Source organism: Coturnix japonica, chromosome 5 (assembly GCF_054131305.1).
Source record: "Coturnix japonica strain WE chromosome 5, WE-NBRP24, whole genome shotgun sequence".
NCBI lineage: Eukaryota > Metazoa > Chordata > Aves > Galliformes > Phasianidae > Coturnix > Coturnix japonica.
In genome coordinates, this window is record NC_140667.1 from 2,861,915 (window position 1) to 2,889,005 (window position 27,091).

A 27,091-nucleotide genomic window follows, 5' to 3' on the forward strand; every position below is an offset into this window, starting at 1 on the left:
GACTCCAGAGCCTCCAAATCCTCTCTTTCTCCCCAGACCAGAGCCCATAAATCAGTGCAGCTCAATCCCAGCCCCTCTGCCCTACTGCTGGTGGATTTGGGGGCTTCATCATCAGTTGCTTTGGCCCCAAATCTCCTCTCACCCTTAGACTGGCTGGTAGAGCTCATAAGTTGGGAGTGCTGGAAAGCTGGAGCAGACCCCAAAGTCTTCCCATAGAGTTTTGCCAGAGCATGAGCAGGAACGTAAGGCAGCCCAGGTTCTTCTGGCAGTAAATAAGCTCTGTTCCTATGAGGGTGCAGAAGGCACGGGGTGATGACACTCAATATTTGCGTATGTATTTTGTCTGCAGGGCAATGGGGAAAAGGATTAAACAAAAAGAGTGAATCAATTGATATAGCAGGAAAAAATATTTGGCAACTGAAGTGAAGCAGCGCTTGGGGCTATTTGCATCTGACTGAGCGTGGGCTTCAAACACACACCAGCAGCCCCAGTGCTTGGCAGCTGCCAGGATAAACAAGAGGCTTTGCACAAAGGGGTGATGTCTGCCCGTGCATGAGAGGCAGCAGTTCTATCCTACTGTTGTATGGCATCTGTGTGAAAAGCAGTGGATGAAAGCATGTGAGAGATAGCATAGGAGAGGTGATGGCCTTCATTAGCACTGGTGGGGGGTCCCGGTTGGATATCAGAGAGTATTTCTTAAGGCCATCACATCTCATCCTACAGTAACTGCCATCAGCATGTGATTCTGGGTCCTTTCAGCCAAGTTCTGCCTCTCCTGATGAGGATGTTGAGTCTGGAAAGCTGGAACATGCAAAGGGCAGCAGCGATATGAATGGCCACCATCACAACCTCACTGAGCTGCTGTTTCATAGGCTTGATTAAGATGACTGAATTATAAATGGGTGAGTAAAGCATAAATCGCTAAATAGGAGGATGATGGGCTCTGCTTTTCTGCCAGCAAAGGAGCAGAATTGATTTAGAACTCAGGAGCACTTTGGGGACCGCCAACCTGTTGGTAGCAGGGAGGTGGGGATGCTGGGGGGCAGCTGTGAAAACATCTGTTTCATTGCAAAAAAACAAGCTCTTTGTGTTAGGCAGGAGGGCGTATTTGTGTTGCTTTTCCCTGCTGTGTGTTCACAAAGAGATACAGGAGCTGAGAGCGAATTTGGCAGCAGTTGCAGTGCTGCGATGGGATAAAACCCCGGGTTTTCTGCCCCTCTTAAGCTCCCATTTCTCAGCATTAACACTCCCTCCTTATATCTCTGTGATATTTGAGCTACGCCCTGGAGTTTCCCATACCCAGGCTCTTCCCTGGGGCAAATCTCTGCCCCCCCACCCCCAGGTCTCTGCAATGGGGTTAATGGGATGTGAAGAGATGGGGACAGGAGTACCAGCTGCTCCTTCCCTTCCACATGGCCCCCATAGGGCTCAACAGCATTTCCCACCCTGCAGCCATGGCTGGCAGGAAGCAATCTGGCACACAACATGTTAAGAGGAGACTGATGTCTTAGAGCCACTGAACCATTTAATTGCCAATAATACTTCCCATGTGTAAATAATTATCGAGACCCAGAAAACGGTGTTGTCTTCTGTGAGCTGGCATCCCATTTCCCTTTATTCTGGCGCTGAAGCATGTTGGACAGCATTGGCACGTTGCTGCTTATAAAACATTTTGTGAGACCACCCAGCAGCTAAAATTCACCCTTACACTTATGTGTGCTCTGTAGGTTAAGCATTGCATTACCCATCTTCTGAAAGAGACCACGTTGACTTCATGGGCTTCTTCATGTTGACTTCTTCGTGGTTGGATTTTTAGGTGGTCCTTTGTGGGTCCAGGAGTTGGATTCAGTGATCCTTATGGGGTCCTTCCAACTTGGGATGTTCTATGATTCTATAGGCTTTCAAGGTAGCGTGTGGCAAGTTGATGGGGTAACTAGCATAAGGGCTGATGGGGGCTGGATAATATCCACACTGCTATATTTGGCATCCTGAAATTGCCCTGATACCCTACTTGGACAATATTTCTTTCATAAGAAAGGGACCCCAAATCCCTATTCCCATCTCAGAAGGAGCAACTTCAACCCAGCAGTTTGGCATTTCCCAGGGGCTTAGGGGGTTCCTATAGCAACAGAGCACTGCTTGTGGTAGCTCTTACCTTTATGGCAACAAAAGAGCGCTCGTGCTCATTTACTGAAATTAGTGCCAGTCACCCTGCACAGTGCGTGTTGTCAGCATGGTTATACTAATCAGCAGCCAGTACACAAGATGAGACAAAATGGGCTGAAACCATTTCCCCCTGCCTGTGCTCACGACTGGGGGATGCATGGGGTGGGATCTGCCCTCAAAACATTGCTTCCATATACAACAGAACAGGGTAGCAGGGTGATTCCATCCCCACTCTGATAAAAGCCTTTGCTTGTCACTCTTCAGAATGTTAAAACCTCAATGGAAGTGATGCCTGAGCTGTGGGCTTTAGGGGCAGATCCCAGCCTTGCTCCATCCTTTGTTTGTGACCCAGGATACCCAATGTGTTGGGTGATGGCAATGCAGATTGCTGGGAACAGGACTTGGTCACCAGCTCAAGGGAAAATGCAGAATTAAGTTTGTTAAATGCCAGCTTTTTCTTGGAGAGGATTTGGTAACTGTGAAGGATAACAAAGGAGCTTCTCACCATCTGCTATGGGAGCTGAATGAAGGGTAAACAGGGGCTTAAGAAATCATCATTCATTTGCCACAGCAAGTCCTTGCTGTGCTTAGAGAAATTAAAATGTGAGCTCTCAAATTCATCCTGCACGGAGCTCAGGAGCAGAAGGTATCAGGGGAATGCACAATGGGATGGAACTGGATCCACTCATAAATCACTCCCAGTAATTCACCACTGCTGAAGGATCTGACAGGTCATGGAGTGGAGGCACTAAGTGTGCCTGATCCAATGGGATCCAGGGCATCCCCCCATCTCCCTTTTGGTGTAGAGGGGGGGAAGTGGGGTTTGGCTGGTCTCAGCTCAGCAATAACACAAGGTGATATCTGACAGTGTTTGTGCCCTTTAGAAATTGTCACCTCTTGTGCTGCCAGTGGGGAGCTCGCTTTCAGCCCTATTTACCATTGCAGGCTCATGACTGTGAGTTAAACAGATATAAGCTTGAGTTAAGCAAAATAATTACCGGAGTTCTTCAGAAATAGGGCTTATAATCCCTAGCAGAAGCAGCGGGGGTGGGATGGAGCAAAACCACGTAGAAAGGCAGCAGTAAAAGTGAGCTGTTTGTTGTATTACTTTCTCTGGCGTAAAAACAAGGTGAATATTGAGATGCTGAGATGCTCCCTGACTCAGATGGAGCTGGATACCCGAGGATTTTGGAGGACACCAAGAGCTCTTTGCACTCTGAGTGCAAAATGTGGAAATGCCAAGACCAGAGTTTCTACTGTTGAGCTATTTGATGACATTGCTCCAGCAGATCAGCATTGTGGGGTACAGAAGGGCAATCTTCATGCTCTTAGGGTAGTATCTTCCACAGGTTTAGCTCAACATTAAGGATTCGCCAAAGACAAGCTGCTCTTGGTGGACTCACTGTGCCATCTCAGGGCTGTTAGCCCCTGCCAGAAATAGACTTGACATTAGTTCTAGACAGAAGGCAGCAAGAGGCAATGTGGTTAAATGTGAAAATGCTTCCCTCCTATTTGGCTCCATTATCTGTTCAACTTTCGGATGGGAAGAAATGGGAGATTTCTTAGCAAATTGGCTTCAAAACCATGAACTGGGACAAGCCAGGAGGGGAAAAGGCTCCTATAGTGCAAATTCTTTAGTTTTGGCCTGTCTGCTATAGCCTGTTGTTGTCCTGGAGCCAGCCTTTGCCTGGATTCATCAGTTATGAACAGCCATGGGTGATGCTGTGTTTGGTGTAGCTGGTTTATGACCATCTCTTGGATGATTAAAACAGGAACAATGAGTCATTAAGGTTTGTATGTGGTTGTATCTGGTCGTCCCATGCATTGTCTGTCCCAGTATTTCAAGGTCCCCTTTCCTTCCCAGCTGTTATCTGGTGGCTTTACTGGGGCACTGGGCCCCACTGGGAGTTGCTATTATGGTTTAGTTCTTGCTCTGTTGGTGTTTAACACACATGAACTCCTAAACTGGTGGTTCCCAAAGGAACATTTGAGCAGTTATGTGGCAGCTAAGGGAAGGAAAAAAGCAGAGTTAGCATCTTTTGAGCAGGATCACTTTTCTTCTGCATCCTGTACCAAAATGAATGAGTCATAGTTGTTTTTTTTTTTTTCTGCTTTGTTTTGTTTTCCCACAGGGTAAATGACTCCTGATTCCTGTAGAAGAAGCACTCAGGTCTGCCAAGTCCCATAGGCTCCAGTAGGGAACAAATTGCTGGAAGAGGAGCTTGACAGCCTGAAACAGTTCCACGCCAATTTGGCTGATGATGTCAAGTTAAATTGAAATGGGGCCAGCTGCCTTCGTTACGGGGTGATCTCCTGGAAGCTTCAACCCTTTCACTGCCTGAACCTCCTGCTTAGGACCTTCAAAGAGTGCAAAGGACCATAAAGAGAAGCAAGGAGTTATTGTTTAGAGGTCTCACTTCCCTCTTTACCTGTACTGGATGCTGTTTCCAAGTTGAAATGTATTGGGGAAAAGATATTGCAAAATCAGTGTATTGCTCATAGCATCTAGGACCGGACCACTGAGAATTAAGGTTGGCCATGTTCATCCTTGCCTAACCAGCATCACAGGAGGTGATTCATCTTTAGTTGGAAGCCATTATTCCTGATTTCAGTAGAAATTTCTCACCTCCACTATTCCCGGTGCTGCAGGAACAAGTAAACCTCTGGGAGTCTGGCTGCACCCATGTTAACCAGAGAGATACTTTGAGCCAGAACAAAATGTGGACAGTCCACATTCATGTTGAGCAAAATTATCAGAGCATCTCGTTAGCCCTCCCACCTTTTCCCCATCCTTAACTGCTTCTCATACAGGCTGAAGTGTGAAGGGCTGTCTTGCTTCTCCACTTCTTCTGGGACTTTAGTATCACTAGGAAATGTATGGCATTTTCTTTTAGGTCTTTGGGTTCCAGCCCAAGCTGAAGAGACAGGAGAGATGGAGGTGTACATGGGTATCTGCTGCCCTTCTGGGGCATCTCATCACTTCAAAGTGTGCACACACTGCTTCAACCATCCCATTGCCTCACTGTCTCAGTGCCTTCTGACCTCCTGCCTGAACACCAGTTCTCCCACTGTTGTTAATGGGGGGCAAAGTGAGGTTGCTATTGCAGACACTGGTTTTGAGTGAAGGAGAAAGGTGATACTTCAACCTGGGCCCCAAAATGTTCCAATGACCCCCTCTGTCCTCCAAACCTTCTATGACTTTTCCTAATTCCCTCGTTACTTTTTGCCTCCAGCTGTGGCTGGAAGTTCTCTTGTTCCCGATGTGATTCCCAATGAACCAGGAAAAGATAATAAGAAAACAAACCAACATTTGCTATGCCCAGTTCCTCCATGACCAAAATTTATCTGATGACCACAGTTGAGCAGAGGAGGATTCTCTTTTAATGGCTGTCAATTGCAATCACCGCTGATGACATCAAGACAGAATGAAGATAGCAAGGTAAAAAGGAATGGAAAATTATCAGGCTAATTTTATTTGCTTTGACTGATTGGAAGACAAAGGAGGAAATTTCCAAGAGGAGATTCAGTAGATATGAAAAAGGAATCGTCAGTCTTTCATGTACCTTTATAAATAATGCTCCATCTCGATTTATTTTGAAAGGAAGGGGAAAGCATTTCATCATTTGCTGCTGTGGGAGAAGACTGAATGGTTTCTCAAGTAATGGCAGTAATACCTTGCATGTATGCAAGCTCTTTGAAATGACAATATTCCAAGTGCTTTCTAAAGAGTGGTGCTGTAACAAATAGTATCTTCCTCTTCCAAAAGAGGCTGCACTGGAGGAAAAGGGGTGGGGTGGTCCTTGGAGATGCCCTCAAAGAACTGGGTCTGGGTTGCGTCAACATCCTGGACACTCGACAGTAAGGAAGAAGCTACCCTGTCAGTACAGATGGAGAGGAGGTTGAGGGTGAGTAAGAAGGACAAGAACAGATAAGCTCAAAATAGCCTGGACTATCAAAATCACAAGCTATAATCAATTTAAAGAGGATCACATAAGGCAAAGGGACATGGCAATCCATGTAACCACAGAATTACCAGTTTCCAAGTCAACTGAAACCAAGTGGTCTTGAGTGCTCCTGGGCCATATTATCGCAGACCAAAGTGCTGTAGACCACCAAATCTCAACAAAGAAGATAATCAGGTCTTTAGACACCTGTATTTATATGATGTGTTGGGAAAGGCTGTGAGAGTTTCAGCCCAAGGAGCTTTTGTTTGAGGTCCCATCCTGCCAGCATCAAAACATCTTGGGGATGTTTTGAGGACAACCTCAGAAATCAAAAATTCCTTCCTCGGCTGAAAAACAAATCACCTGTTACCTAATCTTGACAGTTAAAAAGGCATTAAAAAGGCAGAAATGGAAATTGTTTGTGGCTCAGATGCATGCAATGAAGAATCAATTGGACATCTGCAATGTGCACAGACCCCAACCTGGGCCTCTTCATTAGTTGAACCTGGTAAAACATTTCAGCAACATGTGGATGGTTGTAGAGGGCTGCTGTTGAACCTTTGTCCCAAAGGTTATACCCTGCATTCAAGACTCTCATACTAATTAAAAATAAACCTCTTAGCTGTCTATATTTTGGATAATTCACCATCTTCAGCTCCTGGCAACAGGAAGGATAATGGCGGGTTGTTGCTGGGACCAAGAGCAATACCAAGCTGGCAAAAGCATTGGGTTCTGAGCCATATTTCAGCTGACAAAAGAGGTTTCAAGGAGAAAACAAGCTTATGCAGAATATCCAGCAAAAATCTTCATTACAGAGAGTGGTTCAATAAAGTTACCCCATTTATAGCTGCCAGTTCCTGGTAGAGCAAGCGAAGAGGATCTTGTTGAGGAAAGCAGCACAGAGTCATCCTTCAAACATATTTTATCTAATTTACTTTCATTAAGTGAGCGAATTGTGTTCTTATTTATTCGAACCAATTCCTTTAAATCAGAGGCTGTGATGACTGGATTTGTGGAGTGATTCTGAATGTATTCTCAGAAGACACTCAGGTTTTAGCTCATCCTTACAAAACAGTGCTTTCCCATTTCCTGCATGTAATTCTGGGAGATGAACAAAACATCCCAGAGAGGAGGGAGAGATTGAAAGGGGGGAGAATGAGAGTAAGGAGAAGCAGACCTGCTGTGGGCCACCCCATGGGTGGTGAGGCTCCCCTTTCAAAGCTGCCCTCCTCTACACCTTTAAAACCCTTAATCTAAAGCTGAGAGGAAAAAAATAATGACAAAGGAGCTAATGAGGACAGTTTGATGGTTCGGGGAGTTTTAATTAAGAGTGAGGTAATAGAGCTTGTGATGGGAGGAAATTAAGAAAGAAAGGATTGATGCTGGGTAACAGACTGTGATTTCCTATGGTACCATTGGTTGGAGGGAGGACTGATAGCCCAAGGCAAGATGCAAAAATGCCATCCTTTTAGGTCAATTAAGCTAAGTGGAACAAAATAGTGGGAAGTGCAGATGAACTCTGTGGGAAAGAGGAGCTGTGATACTGCCCCATTCTTTCCATTTAATAGACTCAGAGACACAACCTCAACCTTGTCTGTTTGCTGCTTGAATCTATCAAATCTGCCCATTCAGTAAGTGCCTCTAATTCAACCCTTAGCAGATCAAACCTATGCCACTGACACACAAAAGTCATCATTCCTACCCATTCCCACAATCCCACCTCTGTAGGAAATCCTTCTGTTCCTTAGCCCCTTCCTCCTGGGTCTTTGCACATTGCTGAACCAGAACCTACATCTGCTCTCATTGCTGGTCTTGCTCCTTTTTTTGTGTTTCTATCCTGTTGTGTTCAAGGGAAACATAATTGAAATCACTGGGTCAGCAGCAGCTACAGCGTGTCCCAGCTGTGTCTCCCCTTCCAGCTGGCTAGGAGTTAAAGAGGGAGAAGTCCCTACAGCTTTCCAGAGCAATAGGATAAGGAAACAAGAGCTGATGCTGGACTGAATTTGCTTATTTAAGACTTCACATTGCATGCGTTCTCATTTTTTTTTGGTTTCTCTTCCCTGCATCTTTAGCCAAAGGTCAAAAAGATTTGCCTTATGGCTTTTGTTTGCTGTGAGACTAAGCAGGAGGAGAACCTTCCTTGTAAAGCCCTGAGCACTTTTCAACACCACGCACTGATAATATTCTCCAGACCACTTCATCCCACAGGGGAAAATAATCTGTGTAATGTCTGGAAAAGCTTCATCCGGCCTCAAAACACGTGCAACAGCAAGAGCAGTTGGCATCCCTCTCAGAATGGCATCCCTCTTTGACTTGGAGTATTTGCTGTGGCTTTTGGGTGCAGGTCTGTCAACCGTAGGACTCCAAACTTGACCCCAGTGTAATGAAATGGTCTCTTCTTTATGTGCTCGTTGTGACAAGAGAGGAAATCAAATTGCCCATAGCCAGGCTTTGCTAGCTGGATTTTGACATCTGAACAACAGGGCAGCAGAGCTGTGCAGAGGCTGAGCTGAGCACAGGGGAGAAAATCCTCCCTCTCCTCAGTTCTCACGGCACGTAATGAGGTGGAAAGGTCGCAGAAAGGTTTCGTTCTGCTTGTAAGTGAAACAGGGATTTGGGGATTTCCGCGCGGTGTTTAGCGAGGAGCAGATCTGCAAGCCAAGGCAGGTGGAGCACATTCTCCCTTCTTCTCTCCTGGGGACATCCAGCTGGCACGAAGCATTGCTCCTAATGAGGACAGGTGTCTATTGTTTGGGATGCCTCACTTATTTCAAACCCAAAGCACATGCAAGCCCCATGGTACTCAAGGGCTAGCATCTATTACAAGGTGGGAGAAATACATCCCTGGCTGTTTTAGCTCACTTCTGCAGCAACTCTGTAGGGATTTTTAAGTTGTTATTGGCTTGTTCGCATTTTTAGGAATTTGAGTGTGTTTTTTTTCCATCCCTCCCCTGGAGCAGCACAAAACTCTCAACCCATGCAGTAAAACAAAGCAATCCCTGGCATAGAGAACACCTCTGCTTGCAATGAGCTTTGCTGCACAGTCTGAAAATCCAAGATGAAAGGGCCTATTTGTATTTCTATTTGTGTTGTTTGATGTTGCCCACCAAGTACAACAGGATCAAGCAGCACTTCAGCTCTAGAAAAACTATCCAGCATCCTGAGCACTCACGTGGTTGGACTTGGCTTTGGGTGTTGACTCATAGGCAGTGCTCAGTGTGCTGAGCAGGGGAACTGTGGTTGCAGCATTACTAAAAGCTCAGAGGAGCAAAGCAGTGCTCACTGCCTGGAGAACATGAACACAACTCTCAGTCCGTCCATCCATCCATCCATCCATCCATCCATCCATCCATCCATCCATCCATCCATCCATCCACTCATCCACTCATCCATCCACCCATCCACCCATCCACCCACCCATCCATCCATCCATCCATCCATCCATCCATCCATCCATCCATCCATCCATCCATCCATCCATCCACCCACCCACCCATCCACCCATCCATCCATCCATCCATCCATCCATCCATCCATCCATCCATCCACCCATCCATCCACCCCTCCATCCACCCATCCATCCACCCATCCATCCACCCATCCATCCATCCATCCATCCACCCATCCATCCATCCATCCATCCATCCATCCATCCATCCATCCATCCATCCATCCATCCACCCCTCCATCCACCCATCCATCCATCCATCCATCCATCCATCCATCCATCCATCCATCCATCCATCCACCCCTCCATCCACCCCTCCATCCATCCACCCATCCATCCATCCATCCATCCATCCATCCATCCATCCATCCATCCATCCATCCATCCATCCATCCATCCATCCACCTATCCATCCATCCAACTGCAACCCAAATCTGAGCAGTGTGAAGTGGCTAACGAGACCCATTATTTGCCATTGCAATATTTTAGGTGGATCTGGGGTATGGGCACTGCTGTAGTGAGAAGCCCAAGTGAGTTAGTGATTGTGAGTCATTTCCCTGGAAATAAAAGAAAGAAAGGAACTGCAGAGCTGTGTCATAGCAAAGCTTCCCTGAAAACCTCGGAGTTCCAGCCCTGGTTGCCAACTAGTCTCTCAGCAGCTGCCCATGGCAGTGATGGATAAACACTTCCAGATTGATTATTTTCCTGGGATGAGATCAAATTGCTCACAGGGGGAGTGGCTGTAGGTCTTATCTTTTGGGTTCAAATCAATACAAACACACAGCCTGAGCTTTTTTAAGCCTTTATTAGCAGGAGGGATGAGCAGTGACCTGGGCTTTGCTCCTCCAGTGCAAATACTTCAGCCTCAGTCCTAAGTACAACCCTCTGTAGCCAGAAGAAAGCTGCAAGAAGCCAACAAAGTGAGCTGTGTTGTGTTTGATGGATGTCTGTCTCCTGTTCCAGAACGGCCACTGGAACCCATGAAGGTCTCAGCAGCAAGGTGAGCCAACAGCAGGTTGTTACCTGAGGCTCTTAAGGTCCAATCAGCATCTGGGGACACCAGAGTATAACCCACAATTTATTTAGCAGTTCTGGGGTCAGAGTAGCCCATGAGCAGGATTCCCACCTCCGCCCAAGAGGAATATATACCATCTTAAACCACTCTGAGTGGAGATTGAGGACGTCTTCCTCAGCAAGCACACAACTTATCTTCCTTATCACCTACTCCATTCCCTTGAGCTCTGCCTGCCTTGTCTTGTTTGGCTGCATGCTTCTGGCTTGGAGAAACTGGGACTATCAGATGAGGTTATACAGATGAGGATACTCAGAAAGGCAAGTAGACAATGGAAATGTCCCCACATTCAACACAAGCTGTGACAGTGTGCCCTGCATGCTAGCTGGCAGAACACACACTTCTGAAAGTATAATGTCCTTTCATCCATGGACTGCAATTTAAACGAAAAAATGGACAGCACTTTGAGTGCTGCCTGGGAGAGCCGGTGTTCCTCCAGAGGCAGAAAAATGCTATCTGTTGCTTAGGAACAATCTTTATTCTACAAAATGATAGGGTGTTCTCCGAAGACTTCTTTAAATGCACCCAATATCTTACCAACCCCTATATGTGCCACAAGGAGATGTCTTTGTGCTGCAAATACAGCCCCCCAGCATAGTCAGCTGTGATTGGAGATCTAGGGTGTGTATATACCCCACACCCAGCCTTGCTGCACAGCCAGTGGTACAGTGTGAACATTTCTCCTTGCACACAAAGCAAACTCTCACACTAAGGCAAATTTTGACCGTGTCAGTGTGTGTGTAGGCAATTCTGAAAACAGGCTTATGGAACACTACATCACACCAATTATACACCTAGTCATCGGTGCAGATATATGTACAGTGTTCTGTGTCAACAAGGCAAGTGAAAGCTGTTTCATTGACACTGGTTCTTGAGTCAGACCAGGTAGAAACACCCACAGGGCCCATTGCATCTCTGTGGGGGCTAGCAGGTAAATCAAGGAATAAAATGTCCTTAAGCTGCTCAGAAGAGCTGCTACTTGAGGACAGACATCCCATCACTTGGTTCCATGGTGCTTGCTCTCCTTGCCAAGCACAAGAGTCTACATCCAGGCCCAAGAGAAAGCCTGTAGGGGAAGTTCAACTAAGAGAACCTGGCTTGTAAAGCTATCTTATCTGAGAGACCAGCTGGGGCATCTGCCAGCGTGGAACAAGTGTTGAACCGAGAAGCTTTGTAGGATACAATGCCAGAACTCTTCTTCTTGCGGTAGAAGTAACTGCTGAGGTGGAAGCGGAACTTGTCATGGAGGGAGGCGTAGATGAAGGGGTTGTAGCAGGCAGAGCTCATGGCAATCAGGTGGCACGAGACCTGGATGACGTTGACGTATCTCTTGTCCAGGATGGTGAACTCCTCATCAATGTCTCTGATGAAGTTGACCACCTGGAGGGGCAGCCAGCAGACAGCAAAGCAAACCACAGAGATGGTGAGCACCCGGAAGGTCTTCTGCTTGGTTTTGCTCCATTTCTCTTGGCATGGGTAAGCAGCTCCTGGGATGTTCCTCCTCTGCAGGTGGTAGGAGATGGCACAGAAGGAGACCGACACTGCCAGCAGCGGGAGCATGTAGGACAAGAGGAGCATCAGACACGAGTACAGCAGCCTCTCCCTCTCCTTGTGCTTCCAAAACTCCTCGCAGATGATCATGTCATGGCCGATGGCATTGAGATCCAAGTACTGAGTGTGCAGCGAGGTGGGAACAGAGGCCAGGATGGAGAGAAGCCAGATGCAGGCCACGATGCAGACGCAGGACTTGCGGCTTATCCTCCTGTGGATGGGGTAGGCCACGACGATGTAGCGGTCAATGGAGATGGCAGTGAGGGACAGCACTGAGACGAACACGGTGGTGGCCTGCATCAGGGTGACAAAGTAGCACATGAACATCCCGAAGAGCCAACCCCGCACCTCGAAGGCATAGGAGACGGTCAGAGGGACGCAGGCCAGGCACATGACAAAGTCGGCTGCCGCCAGGTTGCCAATGAGGAAATTGGTGGTGCAGTGCAGCTTCTTGGTGAGAGCGATGAGGAGGATGAGGAAGAGGTTCCCCGTGCACGCCACAGCCACCAGGGTGGTGTAGAGAGGGATGAAGAGCGGCTTAAGCTCCAGCAAGAGGTCAAGGCCTGTGAAGAGAGGGGCTGAGGTGTTCTGCCAGGAGTCATTGGGGATCTGTGCCATGACAAGGGCTCAGCAAAGCAGGGGCTCAACAAGGCTTGGCCCTGAAGAGGAGAGAGACTCACTGTGGTTGTGCTTCTGGGCAGAAAGACCAGTCCCCAGTGCCTAGTTCTGCAAGGTTTAGGTCCCTGTAGTTGGACACCAAGGCTTTGTTGTGGAAAAAAGCAGGGAGCGTGGCTAGGAAGTGGTTAATTGAACAGCCCTGCTGCTGCTATGAGCTGCCTGCTGGGGAAAGCAGCTGGGGATCCAGGATTGAAAGTAATCTGAGCTGGCAGCAGCAGGGAAATAAAGGCACCTGCATTTCTTCCTGCTCTCAGTGTCTCCCTGTCAGCCTGGTTCCCTGCCTCCAGCCACAGAGATGGGCAGGAGGCTTTAACACATCCCAGCCCGCCCAACTTTTCCCTTCCCATTATTTCATCCCCTTGGATATTTACTTCTCCACAATGCTTTCCAGAGGAAAACCCGTGCGCTGCCTTCTCATCACTGAACCAGCTCAGCATCCCGTTGGCTCCAGTCCCTGTCCTCCCTCCCTCTCTTTCCCTACCACTTTTGGCTCATTACCTGCAGCACTCGTTCCTCCTCAGAGCGTGTGTAAGCTGTCCCCAGCACAGCCACAGGGCTCCTAACAGCAGCAGAACAGGGGACACATCTATTTTGGCTGAAAGTGCAGGAAAAAGCAAAAGAAAAGCAGAATTACTTGTGGGACCCCACGCTGTCACAATTACCTTTTTGTTCCCCTCGCTGAACAGCCTCCATGCCCCTTACTGGTTAACTCCCAGAGTTTAGTGAGAGATATCATAGTTTTCTGCTTTGTGTAATAATTAAAGTAGCACCCAGCATCAATATATACATATATATATATATTGTTCCCTTAAGGAAGCAGGACTCCCTTTGCGGAGCACACTCACCACCCGTAATCAGCCCGGAGCTTGCCTGGCTTTGAGAGAGCTCCAAGATCCCTCTGCTCGCTGATTGTTTCAAAAGGATGGGGAAATGCATCTCATTCACCAGCTGTTGCTCACCACAAGTCCTCTGGTTGCTGCGATCCTCGCTCTCACTCCTTATTGTCGCTGTGATGCCTGAGCGCCGTGATTAAAAGCTGGGGAGGAGCGTGGCGTTCCCACCCGCAGGGTGGGTATTGCTGCTATGTGTGGGGATGGTCGTGTTTGTCCCGCTGTTCTGCAGTGAGGTCTCTTCACTGAGTTGGAGGAGAACAAAGAGTGTGGGCACAGGGACCATGTGAAGCTCCTTGGATGCCCTGACTGAGGGTGAGGATGATGAGGGTGGCTGTGGGAGGGGGGGGATGAATGCCCAGCTCTGGGATAAAGGACACTCAAACCTGGGGTGTGTGTGGTCCTGTTGTGCCAAACTGTAGGTCGATGGACAATCAAATATCAGGGGATGGACACCCAAAACCCAACCATGGTGTGAGGATGGTCCAGATGTAGAGCAAGGGCAGCTATGGGGTGACTGTAGCCCAGTCTGGGACAGAGGGTGGCCGTGGGGTGATGAATGCATAGCCATGGGGTGCAGATTGCTGTTGGAGGATGGATATCCAACTACAGAGTAAGGATGGCACAGTTATGAGATAAGGGCAGCCATGGGATAAGGGTGGCCCAGCCACAGGTCAGTGGATGCCCAACCAGGGGTCAGTAAACACCCAGCCATGAACCAATGGACATCCAACCATGGGGTGATGGACACTCAACTGTGGGGTGAGGGTTGCCTAGTCACAGGGAAAGAACAGCCATATGGTGAGTATGGCCCAGCTGTGGGGTGAAGGAAGCCATTGGTTGAGCGTGGCTATTGGGTGATTATAGCCATGGGATGACAGATGATGTTTGGCTGGGGCTGATTGGTGGCTGTGAGCTTTGGTTTCTTGCAGCATGGGGATCCCATATCGATGGACCAGCAAGGAGGAGGTTTTAGGGAGCTCCAAATACGCTCCAGAATCACCTCATTACACAGACACCAGTCTCTGTGCTGCCAAGTGATTTCAGCAGCAAGTTTAGGTTGGTCAGAAGATCCAAGACTCAGAAGATCCAAGTAACTTGACTGATTTCTCTTGGGAATGGCAGGAAGAGTTGGCCAAGGGGATTTGTATTTGTGGCTTTGGACTCAAATCCTGTTTGCAGATGAGGTTGATTTGAGAACCCTCCCCAATTGGACTAAAAGCAGAAAATATGTGGGAGTTCAGCCAAAACCTCAGTGGGTCTCCAATGGTTTTGATCACTTAGAGTAGATTATGGAATGTCACACTGATCCCTGTGCACTCCACAATTAGGAAGCACAGGGTATCAGAGCTGTTTGTTTAACATGGTTGGGTGTCTGGGTCATTGATGTGCTCACTGCCCATCAGCTCCCTCTCTGATTTCTTATTAAAGACCTTTTCATCTTCATGCCTTATTTAAGTAAGGGGAAATTAAACATCATCATCATCAGCTGCTAGAAATGTCTTTTTAGCAGGGATGGAAATTCTCTGAGCAGTCCTAGAAGGAGTTCAACAAAATTAGGACTTCTGGTGGGAGAAGGCTGTTAATTTGCCTCTATCTGATGAACATGGATCGGCCCTATTGAAAATGGCTAAAAGCTGGCTGTAAAGAAGGGCACTCATCCCCACCAAATACTCAGCTGGAAGAAAATAATCTCTGATTCTATAGCCTGGCTGGGAGCGGCTGCTAATTTTAAAGTGCAGAACATTCTGATAAGGAAAGCAGGAGGCTCTTAAAAGATCATTTTAGATTAGAGATGCAGCTTCAACATAATAGAAAGTAATGAATTGCTGCTGGCTGGGATGGACACATCCACCCCGCGCTTGCCAAGGCTTCACCCCACACGTCCTTCCCCTGGAAGAACTTTCTCTGACCTAATCTTTAGTACCTACATAGTGTTGTCCATATAGTTGTTCCTCACACCCTAACAATGACAATCCATGTTTGACACAGTGCTTCCCAGTGTATGAATTACTGCCACCAATATGAAGGCAGGTGTTGCTGTGTAAGGGGAAAAAAACAATCCTTAGTGGAAATGTTGCTCATAACAGTGAGGGTTTGTTTGACTGGGAGCTCAACAGCTTTCTTTTCCTATTACATGACAGCTCCAATTAATGTTCTCACTGGCAAAACCACACACAGCACTGACAAATGCACACATCACACCTTATCCGTCTATTCTCAGCTTTAAGCTGTATGGTAAGAAGCAGTCTTAAAGTATGTGAGTTTTTAAGTATAGATCAATCCCAAATCTGACTGCCTTCAGGTCAGTATCTCCAAGGGCTGGTTTATCTGACAGCTCCCAGCGTGTGCTCTTCTAACCACTGTAGTGTAGTGAATTCAGTGGATGTTGTCTCTTTCCTTGAGCAATAAAGGATTTGACTACTCAGGTGTCAATATTTATATGTGGTAGAAGTTTAAAACTAGATAGTTTGTGTACTTATGGAATCCTTAAACTCATTTGTCCATAGGCTGATAGATTGCTTTATTTTCCCCTCCTAGTGTTTACATCCCCATTGAGTCAGACTGAGTCAGACAAAGAGCAGACTGATGGGACTGGATCCACTGCTTGCTGTGGATGTGGTCTCCAATTAAATGCCAATCTATAACCACTTTTGTTTTGGCAGGTCTAAGTCTCTGCTGAAAAGGCACCGCTTCAGGACCTCATTTACTGTCTTGTGCTGACATTATCAATCAACAGCCACCAGCAGAGAACTTGTGTTTCTTCCTAACCAGTGTTCAGCATGATAATGTAACAAAAACATACCGCACTGTCCTCCACCAGCTCTCTTGGCCATGCCAAAGCAGGTGGGTAGAGATGATGTGACACTGCAGAGCCAGATGACGTGGATCTGGGACTTTAAAGCTAAGTGGTGTGGGCAAACACCCAGTCGTGACAATGAAGCAGCAGCAGTAGAATAACAGGCAGCAGTGAATAAAACAACAGAGCATTTATAACTGAACAGAGACAGGGAACAATGGACATGATAAGCTCCTTTTTAAAATGTAATTTCGTACATAATGTACAATCTAATGTGCTTAAGCTACTAGAACTACCCCTCCGCATTCCATAGAGAGAGCTTTATCAGACAGAAGACGTACACTGCTTCCCTCTATCGACCTGTAGCGTCAATGCCAAGACAAAGCACAGCTTAAAGAAGCATTGGTCTTACACATGACTACAGATTCTTTTATTGACTTAAAACGGGAAACAACCCTCTGTAGAGTTAAACAGAACGAACTCTATATATACATGTACACACACACAGATATGCTAGAATGTTTTAACATAGGTAATTTTGTGCTCATTTGTGATGAAAACGAGCTATTTGCAGCCTCTCAGTTATCACTCTTTGTTTTCCTGATACAGGATCTCACCTGACCCTCTCCAGAGGCTGAAGGAAATGAGAACAGGTACAAAATGACCAACAATTAAATATTCTTCCTCCAGTCCACTCTGAAACAGAGCTGGGATGGCCAATCAATGGGACATTCTTAGAGGAAACATTACAAGGAGAAGAATGATACCAAGCCTTCTGTTGCTACAATCTCAATGCTGTGATCAATTTATGTGACAGCTTCCTTAGGATTCCACATTTAGACAGGTGAACAACCTCTGTCCTCCTCTGGGTAAAGCTCAGATCCAACCCATTAATAGTGAAGTCTGATAAAACAAACAACAGACTTTGTAAGAAAGAAAGAAAAAGGACTAAGTTAAGAAATAAAGAAGTTACAAGACAAGAACAAAAACTGATTGAGTGGCTTGCTTGATCTGTTCTCTTCTAGACCATTATCTTTTTTGATGCTTCTAAACGACTGCTGGGTTGGTTTTTTTTTTTCCCCTACAGTTCAATACAGCTCCTGATGAATTACAAACAATTCACATTCATGCCAGAACAATTTGCTTGCTACACACTGGGACTACATCAAAAAAGGGTTGAAGTTCAGCATATTCTGTTCCACGCTTGTCCACAACAAACACCAGTCGATATCCTTGGAGGTCCAGCGCTGTTTTGGTGTTGAACATCTCGTTGTCTTTAAATGACCAACAACTGGCACTCATTACTTACCCCCCACCCTCTTCCTATCATTACTGTTGCTGCACACAGCTTCATCAGGGTTGGACATGAGGCAGCTCTGAGCCATGGCTGCTGTATATCTCACTGCTCAGCAGCTGGACGTTCTTCTTCAGTCTCCTGTTTCTCTGCCTGTGATTCCGGAGGGATGAGGCACTGTACCTCCTCAGTATTGATGGCCACTTTATCAGGTTGCAGCCATCGCTTTAGATGCTCCAGCGTGCTGAGGGAAAGCAAAGACACAGCAAAAGACAAGACAGTAATAAAGTGTCACAAGATATGATTTAGACTGACAGAAGAAAGGTTAAGGGGGAAACACAGGCAATACACCTACATCCTTGAATGTTAATAATACTGCAGAATACTAATGTACTTAAATCTCCTCCAGCCAAATTCACAATAGCTGGTCTCGTGGAAAAGACCTACTCTGTCTTCATCTAAATGCTGATTAAAACTTAAAACACAAACTATTTTTCATACTTGAACTCCAAAATGAGCTTAAGTAGATTTTCTTTAAAAGAGAAAAAGAATCTTTTTCTTTTCTTTTTTTCCCCAAATAGAAGCAATCATGAAAAATGTCAGCTCAAAAAAGAGAGATATAGAGACTATTATAAGTAATTGAGAACACAGATTGCTTTAGCAGACTAGGAAGGGACTCTCATCTTAATTCATACATCATCTATACTTTTATAGATGGGTGAGAGAGGAAGCAGTGTAAGAGGGGCACTGAACTGAGAACCACTCATGAAATCAAATCTCAGGTCTGATACCAACCCTGGAAAGAGCTTCAAATCCTACTTGTTTCTGAAGCAGTTCTTGTCTAGGCCCTCACATAAATGCAGGAAATGGTCTGAAGTTCATTGTTAAAAGCAAAGGGAATTTGAGACCCATTAAGACATTCCCTGTTTGTTTCCCTCTAGTGTGACCCAACTGGCCTTATCAAAGTTGTCCAGAAAAACCATGTCAGACCAGACAAATTGCAGTGAGACTTTCTGTCACAATGTCCTATTGCAAGTTGTACCAATCCCTTATTATCCTGCTTATTACCTCTCATCAGATTCGTGTCCCTCTATGTAAAGCTCAGACTCAAACTTCTCCTGGAGGAACCTGTCCCAGCATTCCTTCTTGGCTTGTGACAGAGTACGCAGCATGTCCTTGGAGGTCACCTCTTGAGACAAACCTTTAATTCTCATCAACCTTCTCTCTGTGAAGAGGCAAATTAGGGCTCTTTATTTCATTGCACGCTTATAGTTTCCATGCAAATTGGCACGGAATAGAACTCACATTAACTGTCATAAGAAACCCAAATAATGCCCAAACTGAGGGGGAAAAAAACCTGCAGTGAGCACAGCAGTATTATCCTTTTACACAGACTTTTGACACAGTCTTATAGTGATAGGACCAGGAGGAACGGCTTTAAACTAAATGAGCTAAAAGAAGGGAGATGTAAGTTAGATGTTAGGAAGAGATTCTTCCTAAGAGGTGGTGGGGCCCTGACACAAGCTGCACGAAGAGGCTGTGGATGGCGTGATGGATGGAGATGGGATCAGACATCTCAGTTAAGCCCCAAGTCTTGATCTGATGGATGGCAACACTGGATGGGCCTTAGGTCTCTTGCAAGCTCAGCCATTGGATTCTATGACAAGCTCCAGCTGTATTCATCAGTTCCACTAATGCACTTGCACTAAATGAGTGTGGAGCTGGAAAACCCAACCAGAGACGTGAGCACCACCCTCTCTGATAGCACAGTTATCAGCAGACACCTCAGCCTGCACAAAGCCTTACCCAGGGATGCTAAATACACCTCTGAGTCGTGTAGGGGTGCCCAGGGCTTCGGGTTTGGCTGTGCAGGGCCCCCATTGCCTCCTCCATTGCTGTAGGACTCCAGGAACGAGTCGGTGAAGGCCTCGCTCACATCCTTCTGCTCCGGGTGGGGCAGACACGAGCAGATCTCAGCCCACAGGTCCTCGCTGGGTCTGGTAACCTCGGAGTCGATGCTCTCAATCGTTCTCATCATGAAGGCCTGTAGGAGGGACAAGTAAAAGCGACTCAGTGACTCTCAGCACCCGCCGAGGGGCCGCTGTTAGGCCGCACTGTCCCCGCTACCTCGACTCCTGTCACCGCTGCCTTCCGGGACGCGCTTGTACAGGCCGCTCCAACACAGGAAGCAGCGCCGACTTCCGGCAGAGCGTCGATTGGCATCTGAGCTCAGCCAATCACCACGCTCCGGCACTCTGATTTTAACCAGTCATCGCAAGGGGGTGGGGAATAGACAGGAGGAGTGACGGTGCTTCAGCGCCATCTTGCAAAAGGGCGGAAGTTTTCTCGCTAGCAATCAACGGGGCGGGGAATAAACTTCCGGCTTAAAAAGAGAGTGACGCCGGCGCGGCGCCATCTTGCCAAAGGGCGGAAGTTTTCTTGCGCAGAGCAGGTGCGGCTGCGCGGTGAGTGGTGGTAGCGGGGGGAGCTGCAGGGGATGGGGCGGCAGGTTCAATAACACGGGGCTGCTCCTGTTGTTAGGCCGGCCGTGGGATGAGGCGCCTGCTGCCCTGCGTGACGTTGGCACTCATGGGACTGCTGTTCTCCAGGAGCATGGCCTGGACCTCCAGCGGGAAGACGCACCCGGAGCTGGTCAACAACCTGTATAGTGAGTGCACAGCGTGTGTTTGGGGTTATCTGTGGCTGTTGGGGTGTGCTGCTGCTTGGACTTACATTCACAGCTGTGTATTAAAGCCCTTTCTCTGTGTTTTTTTGGCTCATCTCGCAGAAAAAGGCATCATTAAATCCCAGCGAGTGTTTGACGTGTTATTAGCTACTGACAGAGGTCACTACATCAAGTATTTCCCATACATGGATTCCCCGCAGTCTATTGGTGAGTCTATTGGTGTAGTTGAGAACTGAAGCAGTGCGAAGCTATCTTGGTCTCATTAGTTATCATACAGGAGGAGATTATGAGCCAATGAAGTGCTGTAATGAGGTGAAAGAATAATGGTTTCATAGTTTTTAGGGAATGGGGAGGGAGGTGTCAATGATTTGAACCTTTTCCCTGTCATATAATGTTTGTCACCTGGCTTCCTTTTAGGATACAAGGCTACAATCAGTGCACCGCATATGGTGAGATAAAACTTTCTGCTTTAAGTACTATATATATATATATATAAGTTATGGTCTGGCAGTAATTCTATGTGACTGTTAATGTTGCCCAGTTGTTGCATGAGATTGTTATTCCTGAACCTCTTCCTAAATGATGCTCTATAAGATGTCAAAGATGAACCACTTTGCTCACTCATTATGTGTCAGACAAAATGCTTGCTATGCTGTGTTTAAAGCAGAGCACAAATATGTGAAACAACAACATAATGCAAAGTTATAGGAGGAAGGAAGTGGAAAAGGGTGTTTTACACTCCTGTGTTTGTACCCACACAGCATGCCCATGCGCTGGAACTGCTGAAGGATCAGCTTGTGGAAGGTGCGAAAGCACTGGATGTTGGATCTGGAAGTGGATATCTTACAGCTTGCTTTGCCAGGATGGTAAGCTCACAGCACTGCATTCCTAGCAAGCAAGCAGCACAGGTAGCTTGCCATTGCCATAGAGAGCCCAGAGGGAAGGGGTGAACTCTTCCCAAGCTAGCTTGTAGTAATGACAAATACAAGCATTTCTAGAGTGGATATTGTATCTGCTAATGTAACTGGGGCTATCCAGCCTTAAAACCAAAACTTCACAGTGTTTGTACCTTCTTGTTTGGAAGCTGCTCTTAAGTTTCTTTTTGGAAATACTCCAGTCCCTACAGTAACTGGTCATATAAAATGTCTCTGTACATACAGGATGTACAAAGTATATCTGTATTTCTATGTTTTGGGAGGTATATAAGTGCATGTTGGCTGTTGTATATGAGTGTCTGTTTGCTGTTTCCTTTCTAGGTAGGCCCAACAGGGAAAGCTGTGGGCATAGAACACATCAGAGAGCTGGTAAATGAGTCCATCAGAAACGTCAAAGATGATGATCCAACTTTGCTCAGCTCTGGCCGTGTAAAACTTGTGGGTGAGCTCTCTGGGTGCTTGTCCTCTCCTGTGAACGTGCATTAGCTCTGGCTGTCAGCAGAGCTCTGTTTGTTGGGAATTCAGATTGCAGCCTTGCTTACAGTGTTTTCCTACTCTGGATTTGAATAGAAAGAATCTTGTTTTATTTTTTGTGTGAAGTTGTATAAAAAAAAGGATATTTCTGCCTGGTTATTCCTCCTGCAGTTGGAGATGGCAGGCAGGGGTACCCTGAAGAGGCTCCTTATGATGCCATCCACGTTGGAGCAGCAGCACCTACAGTACCACAGGAGGTAAGATACAGTTGCATGCCTTCACTAGGAGCTACAATATGATTAATTAGGGAACCACTAGATCCTTCCTTTTCAGTCTGTTTGGCAAGCCTGGCTAGTTTCTGTTGCCTTTGCTTTGCTTTTTGGCTCTACTGATTCTGATTTCTCTACTTTCCAGCTGCTGAATGAACTGAAGCCAGGAGGACGGCTGATACTGCCTGTCGGTCCTGAAGGTGCAAACCAAGTTCTGATGCAGTACGACAAAACCAGCGACGGGCAGATAATTGAAACCCAGCTGATGGGTGTGATCTACGTTCCTCTGACAGATAAGGAAAAGCAGTGGCCTCGGTAAACGTTTCTTCCTCCTTGAGCAGCGTTACTCCTCCTCCCAGCTCTCCTTGTCGGCTTGTTCTCTTTGACTGCTGGCTTTGCTGAGAGATCCTGGATTCCTGGCAGATGCCGTTTGTAAAGGTCATAAGGAAGAGGCTTGGTTAGGAAGGCAGAGCAGGAGAGTAGAATACATTTGCTATTAGATAGGGATTGTAGACTGAAGGCTTGAGCCCTGTTGAATTGTCACTGAACCGAAGGCAAACGCCTGGCAGTAACTGTTGTTTTCTTTGCCTCAGGGATGAATTTTGACAGATGGAAGGATATCTCTAAAGTCACTTCAGACAGTTCATGAGTGGGACTTGTGGCTGTAGATGGTTTTGCTTTCTGAGTGGGAGCTGTATCAGTGGATGCACTTAGTGCTGCTTTAACGAGCTTGTTATGGAGGAGTGGAGAAACAGATGCTGACAGCAGATGCTGTTAGAGGCAGCGTCTGGTTCCAGTGAGCTGATCCAGATATGCTCTCTGTTAAGCTACATAATAACATCTATTCACAAAGGATTCCAGGAGCATACAGGCATACTTAAAACTTCACTAAAAACTACTTTAATATCGACTGCTCTGCCTCGTGCTTGGAGAGAAATAAGAGACAATGCAATGACCTGCCCTCATTTGTCCAAGTTTAATTACAAGAGCGTGTCTTCCTCCTGTTTGTCATCGAGTTACTTAAAGCTGCGGGAGCAACACTGCAGATTTTGGGTTGAGAAAAGCCCGTTTATCTCTGGGCCTTTCTCTATTATGTCCTTTCTTGGGGTGGGTGAGGAGAATGGGAAGGGTCCCTAAAGGAGCTACTGCCCGACTCGCCCAGTTCCCGCGCGAAGCCCCCGGGCGCGCCAAGCTGTGGGGGCGTGGCCTCCAGGTGGCGGCTCGTGTGATTGGCTGCGCGGAGTGACGTCACGCTCTGCGACCCAGGGCGCGCCGGCGCGCTGTGGGAAACGGCGGTTCGGTCCGTGGTGCGGAGTTGGGCTGTGCGGCTGCTTCGTGGCGGCATGGCCGAACCGGGACCCGGTTCGAAAGCCGAAGTAAAGAAGGTGGATGAGGAGAAGGAGACGGCGGCTCCAGCACGGAAGAAACGGCGCTTGGCTGCCGGGGAGCGCTACGTGCCGCCGCCGCGAAAACTGAGGTCGGGAGTGAGCTTCAGCGCGGCTCATTTCGCCGAGACCTCGTATTACTTCGAGGGAGGGCTGCGCAAAGTGCGGCCTTACTACTACGACTTCCGCACCTACTGCAAAGGGCGCTGGGTGGGCCGCAGCCTCCTGCATGTCTTCAGCACCGAGTTCCGCGCTCAGCCTCTCGCCTATTACCGTGCTGCCGCCCGGGCAGGCCGCCTCCGCCTCAACGAGGAGCCTGTGCAGGACCTGGATGTCGTGCTGAAGGTGGGTGGCTCAGCTCCGAGCCGGTGTGTTGTGTGCATATCGTTAACCTGGCTTGGGAGATCGCAGCTGGGCTCTGACAGTGGGCAGTGTGCTCTGGAGTAGCTCTGTGGGTTGGGTTCATTGTAATAGGGTGACAAGGCTCTGGCTGCCCAGAGGAGCCTTGGTTTCCCCAGCACTGGTGGTGTGTAAGGCTGGGTGGCAACCAGCCAGTGGCTGGATGGGCTTTAAGGTCTCTCTTTAACACATCTAATCTGTGATAACTGCTTGTTTTCTTTGCAGAACAATGATTTCCTCAGGAATACAGTCCATCGCCATGAGCCTCCAGTCACTGCCCAGCCCATCCAAATCCTTGTGGAGAACGATGAGGTGGTGGTTGTAGACAAACCGTCCTCTTTGCCCGTGCATCCCTGCGGTAGGTTTCGTCACAACACCGTCATCTTCATCCTCGGTAAAGAGCATAACCTGAAGGAGCTGCATACCATACACCGCCTCGATCGCATGACATCAGGAGTGCTTATGTTCGCTAAGACGGTGGAGGTATCCAAGAGGATCGATGAGCAGGTTCGGGAGAGGCAGGTGAGAGTTGTTCTTGGGTTTTCTTGTGTGGTGTAAAGAAAAAGCTGAGTTTTTGTGTTCAGTTGTAATAGAAGTTAAGGAGTAGATTAGCTACTTCTTTGATCAAAGAGAGAACTAACTAGGATGAGACTCAAGAGTAATCAGTGTATTCTGCCCTGACCATCACTCTTCTTTCTCCCCATAGCTGGAAAAAGAGTATGTCTGTCGTGTGGTGGGGGAGTTTCCAGAACACGAGGTGGTCTGTGAAGAGCCCATTCTGGTTGTTTCTTACAAAGTGGGAGTGTGTCGTGTTGACCCCAAAGGGAAATGCTGCAAAACCATCTTCCAGAGACTCAGTTACAATGGCAAGAGCAGCGTGGTCAAGTGTCTTCCACGTACTGGGAGGACACACCAGATCCGGGTCCATTTGCAGTACTTAGGGTACCCTATTGTCAATGACCCCATCTATAATATGGAAGCCTGGGGCCCTGAAAAAGGCAAAGGTGGAAAGATTGGGATGACAGATGAAGAGCTCCTTAAGGCGCTGGTGGAGGAGCATCGTTCCAAACAAAGCTTGGACATCTTGGGTATCTCAGAAGAGGACTTGAATTCTAATGCAGAAAATGACTGTGGAAATTCAAGTGAGTGCACAGAATCTGTGCAGACTGATCCTATAAGTGAGAACTCCTGCCTTGCTGAGGATGTCAAGGGTTCCGAGACAGAAGAAATAGCAGCTTACCCACTGAACTTCAATACCAACCTAGAAACGCTTAAAACAAACACAGAACTGGGCTCATGTGAAAACGAGGGTAGGCAAACAGGAGAAAAGAGCTCAGAGGAGAGGGACCCTTTATGTGTGGAGTGTAAAATAACAAGGAAGGACCCATCTCCCAAGGAGCTGGTGATGTACCTACATGCCTTGCGCTATAAGGGAGCAGAGTTTGACTATTGCTCCAAGATGCCTGAATGGGCAATGGAGGACTGGGAGGACTGACAGAGGATATGAAATCTTCAGACAAGGTTCCAGCAAGGCCAGAAGAGCCTTGTAAAGACCTAATGCTTTGTTGTGGTTGAGGTGAACAAACTGCTTGTGAATTGGGATGGGCTGGGAAGACTTGTTGTGGCTGGTGGGTTGTCCTGCCTGCTAACAGTAGCTGTAAAAAGGCAGGAAGATGGGGTTGTAACACTAAAATGACATTGCCCCTTAGTGAATGCCTGGGGAACACCTGGCACAGGCAGCTTGGCCTCTCACCTCAATCTTTTTTGGGTTTGTATGCTTAAATTAAGCAGTGGATATTATCCTCTTGATCTGCTGTGTTCTTGTACTGTACAATAAGGGCTGCTGTAACATTCAATATACTGGGTGTCATACACATAAACTGCTTGTGCTTCTACTGTCAAGCTGATCTTTAAAATCAAAACATCACCCCTGAGAATGCTGTAAGTCAAAGCAGAGAGCGCTGTGAGGCTGATTTGTTTGTCATGTTTGGCTTTAAAGAAAAGTAAAAGCTATTTTAGAGTGTTTTTCTTAATACGCTTTATGGTGACGTTTCTGGGATGATCTGCCCTTGAATGGGGTGCCAGGGATGGATGCTGCAGGGTTAAGGTTTCTTAGAGCCACATGAAAAACCAGACCTTGCTAGGCAAGATGTATAGTTAACACAGACTATATCCCAAGTTGGAAGGGACACATTGAACATTAGAATTAAGGGCTGATGGTTTCACACTGCAGAGCTGCCCCATTTCTACCAAGTCCTGCTGGAAGTGCATAAATATTAGTATTTACTGGCTTTCTAGCTGTGAGAATGAGGTGTTTGAAGCACCTAATGAGGTCAGTGCTGTATGAGAACCAACATGACTAAGGGGCCAAACTTCTACACAGCTTTTCCAGCTGTTGTAACCACCCTCGCAGGTGCCATCTTAAAAGTGGAGCTCTTGATTCAGTGCATTTTAGTGACAAATAAAGCTCTTAAAATCTCCATAACTATATGTATAGATGCCCTATTGGAGCCAGTCTTAATTCACAGTGAACCTCAAGCAGGAGGCGGGCGGCCCCAAGCGGCGGGAGGGAGGGATAGAGCTGGCAGCAGAGCCCGGAGCCAGTTTGTGTGGAGCCTGTGAGGAGAAAAAAAGAAAGAATAATAAATAATAGGCGGGAAAAAAAAAAATAGACTATGGGAGAAGAAAAGCTTATCGACGAGGATGGGATTCGAACCCACGCGTGCAGAGCACAATGGATTAGCAGTCCATCGCCTTAACCACTCGGCCACCTCGTCACGAGAGCTCTGCTCCTCACAGAGCCTATAAGAAACCGCGCCATGGCTCCCGCCAATCGCTTCCGCTCACCGCGCTCTGCGAGATGGCGCCCGCCATCATTCCGTGGGAAGGACGCAGAGTGAGGTGAGGGTTCAAAACAGAGGGGCTTCGTCCCGGCTGGGTGATGCTGAGTCTCCAGCCTCACCGCTCCGAGTGCGGTGGGCGCCGGGGAAGGCTAACAGCGAAACAGCAGGCAGCGGGCTGACAGCGCGGAGGGCCGCCATGTTGTACGGAGAGCTGGGCGGCGCCATGATGGGGGACGCCATGATGGACGGCGGTTTGG

At 47.4% G+C, this 27,091-nt stretch overlaps 4 protein-coding genes, 2 long non-coding RNA genes and 1 other non-coding gene across 13 annotated transcripts; 3 read left to right on the plus strand and 4 right to left on the minus strand.

The window, feature by feature from the left end:
• Positions 1-463: 463 nt before the first annotated feature.
• On the plus strand, positions 464-7,698 carry LOC116653513 (uncharacterized). Its single transcript, XR_004307538.2, has 2 exons — positions 464-902; positions 4,299-7,698. It is a non-coding gene; the product is annotated as an uncharacterized LOC116653513 (long non-coding RNA).
• A 2,646-nt stretch (positions 7,699-10,344) lies between these two features.
• LOC107314216 (prolactin-releasing peptide receptor-like) lies at positions 10,345-14,261 on the minus strand. 2 transcript variants are annotated; one of them, XM_032445089.2, is made up of 3 exons: positions 13,705-14,261; positions 13,358-13,454; positions 10,345-12,840 (listed from the first exon to the last, which is right to left on the minus strand). In XM_032445089.2, the coding sequence occupies exon 3, from the start codon at positions 12,797-12,799 to the stop codon at positions 11,714-11,716; it is 1,086 nt and encodes a 361-aa protein (XP_032300980.1). In that variant the 5' UTR covers positions 12,800-12,840; positions 13,358-13,454; positions 13,705-14,261; the 3' UTR covers positions 10,345-11,713. The 2 variants fall into 2 exon arrangements, with proteins under 2 accessions (XP_032300980.1, XP_085405971.1); XM_085549845.1 differs by having other exon boundaries at positions 10,345-12,475; positions 13,705-14,236.
• Positions 14,262-16,951: 2,690 nt separating this feature from the next.
• Positions 16,952-20,000, minus strand: CCDC32 (coiled-coil domain containing 32). 2 transcript variants are annotated; one of them, XR_014946894.1, is made up of 4 exons: positions 19,971-20,000; positions 19,650-19,887; positions 18,230-19,068; positions 16,952-18,194 (listed from the first exon to the last, which is right to left on the minus strand). XR_014946894.1 is itself a non-coding variant. In XM_015863322.3 (4 exons), the coding sequence occupies exons 2-4, from the start codon at positions 19,879-19,881 to the stop codon at positions 17,949-17,951; spliced, it is 528 nt and encodes a 175-aa protein (XP_015718808.2). In that variant the 5' UTR covers positions 19,882-19,887; positions 19,971-20,000; the 3' UTR covers positions 16,952-17,948. The 2 variants fall into 2 exon arrangements, 1 of the variants encoding a protein (XP_015718808.2); XM_015863322.3 differs by having other exon boundaries at positions 16,952-18,087; positions 18,912-19,068.
• Positions 20,001-20,173: 173 nt separating this feature from the next.
• Positions 20,174-23,205, plus strand: LOC107314237 (protein-L-isoaspartate(D-aspartate) O-methyltransferase-like). Of its 5 annotated transcripts, none has more exons than XM_015863297.3 (9): positions 20,174-20,308; positions 20,385-20,511; positions 20,632-20,736; positions 20,947-20,978; positions 21,291-21,395; positions 21,786-21,906; positions 22,110-22,195; positions 22,353-22,522; positions 22,801-23,205. In XM_015863297.3, exons 2-9 carry the CDS (start codon positions 20,397-20,399, stop codon positions 22,811-22,813), a joined length of 747 nt encoding a protein of 248 aa, XP_015718783.1. In that variant the 5' UTR covers positions 20,174-20,308; positions 20,385-20,396; the 3' UTR covers positions 22,814-23,205. The 5 variants fall into 5 exon arrangements, 4 of the variants coding, with proteins under 4 accessions (XP_015718783.1, XP_085405976.1, XP_085405975.1 ...); XM_085549850.1 differs by having other exon boundaries at positions 20,263-20,295; XR_014946893.1 differs by having other exon boundaries at positions 20,289-20,511; positions 21,786-21,902.
• A 297-nt stretch (positions 23,206-23,502) lies between these two features.
• RPUSD2 (RNA pseudouridine synthase domain containing 2) lies at positions 23,503-26,024 on the plus strand. Its single transcript, XM_015863294.2, has 3 exons — positions 23,503-23,937; positions 24,217-24,513; positions 24,698-26,024. The coding sequence occupies exons 1-3, from the start codon at positions 23,551-23,553 to the stop codon at positions 25,484-25,486; spliced, it is 1,473 nt and encodes a 490-aa protein (XP_015718780.1). The 5' UTR covers positions 23,503-23,550; the 3' UTR covers positions 25,487-26,024.
• LOC146760611 (uncharacterized) lies at positions 25,626-27,081 on the minus strand. Its single transcript, XR_014946896.1, has 2 exons — positions 26,839-27,081; positions 25,626-26,607 (listed from the first exon to the last, which is right to left on the minus strand). It is a non-coding gene; the product is annotated as an uncharacterized LOC146760611 (long non-coding RNA).
• Positions 26,687-26,768, minus strand: TRNAS-GCU (transfer RNA serine (anticodon GCU)). The gene has a single exon. It is a non-coding gene; the product is annotated as a tRNA-Ser (tRNA).
• Positions 27,082-27,091: the final 10 nt, after the last annotated feature.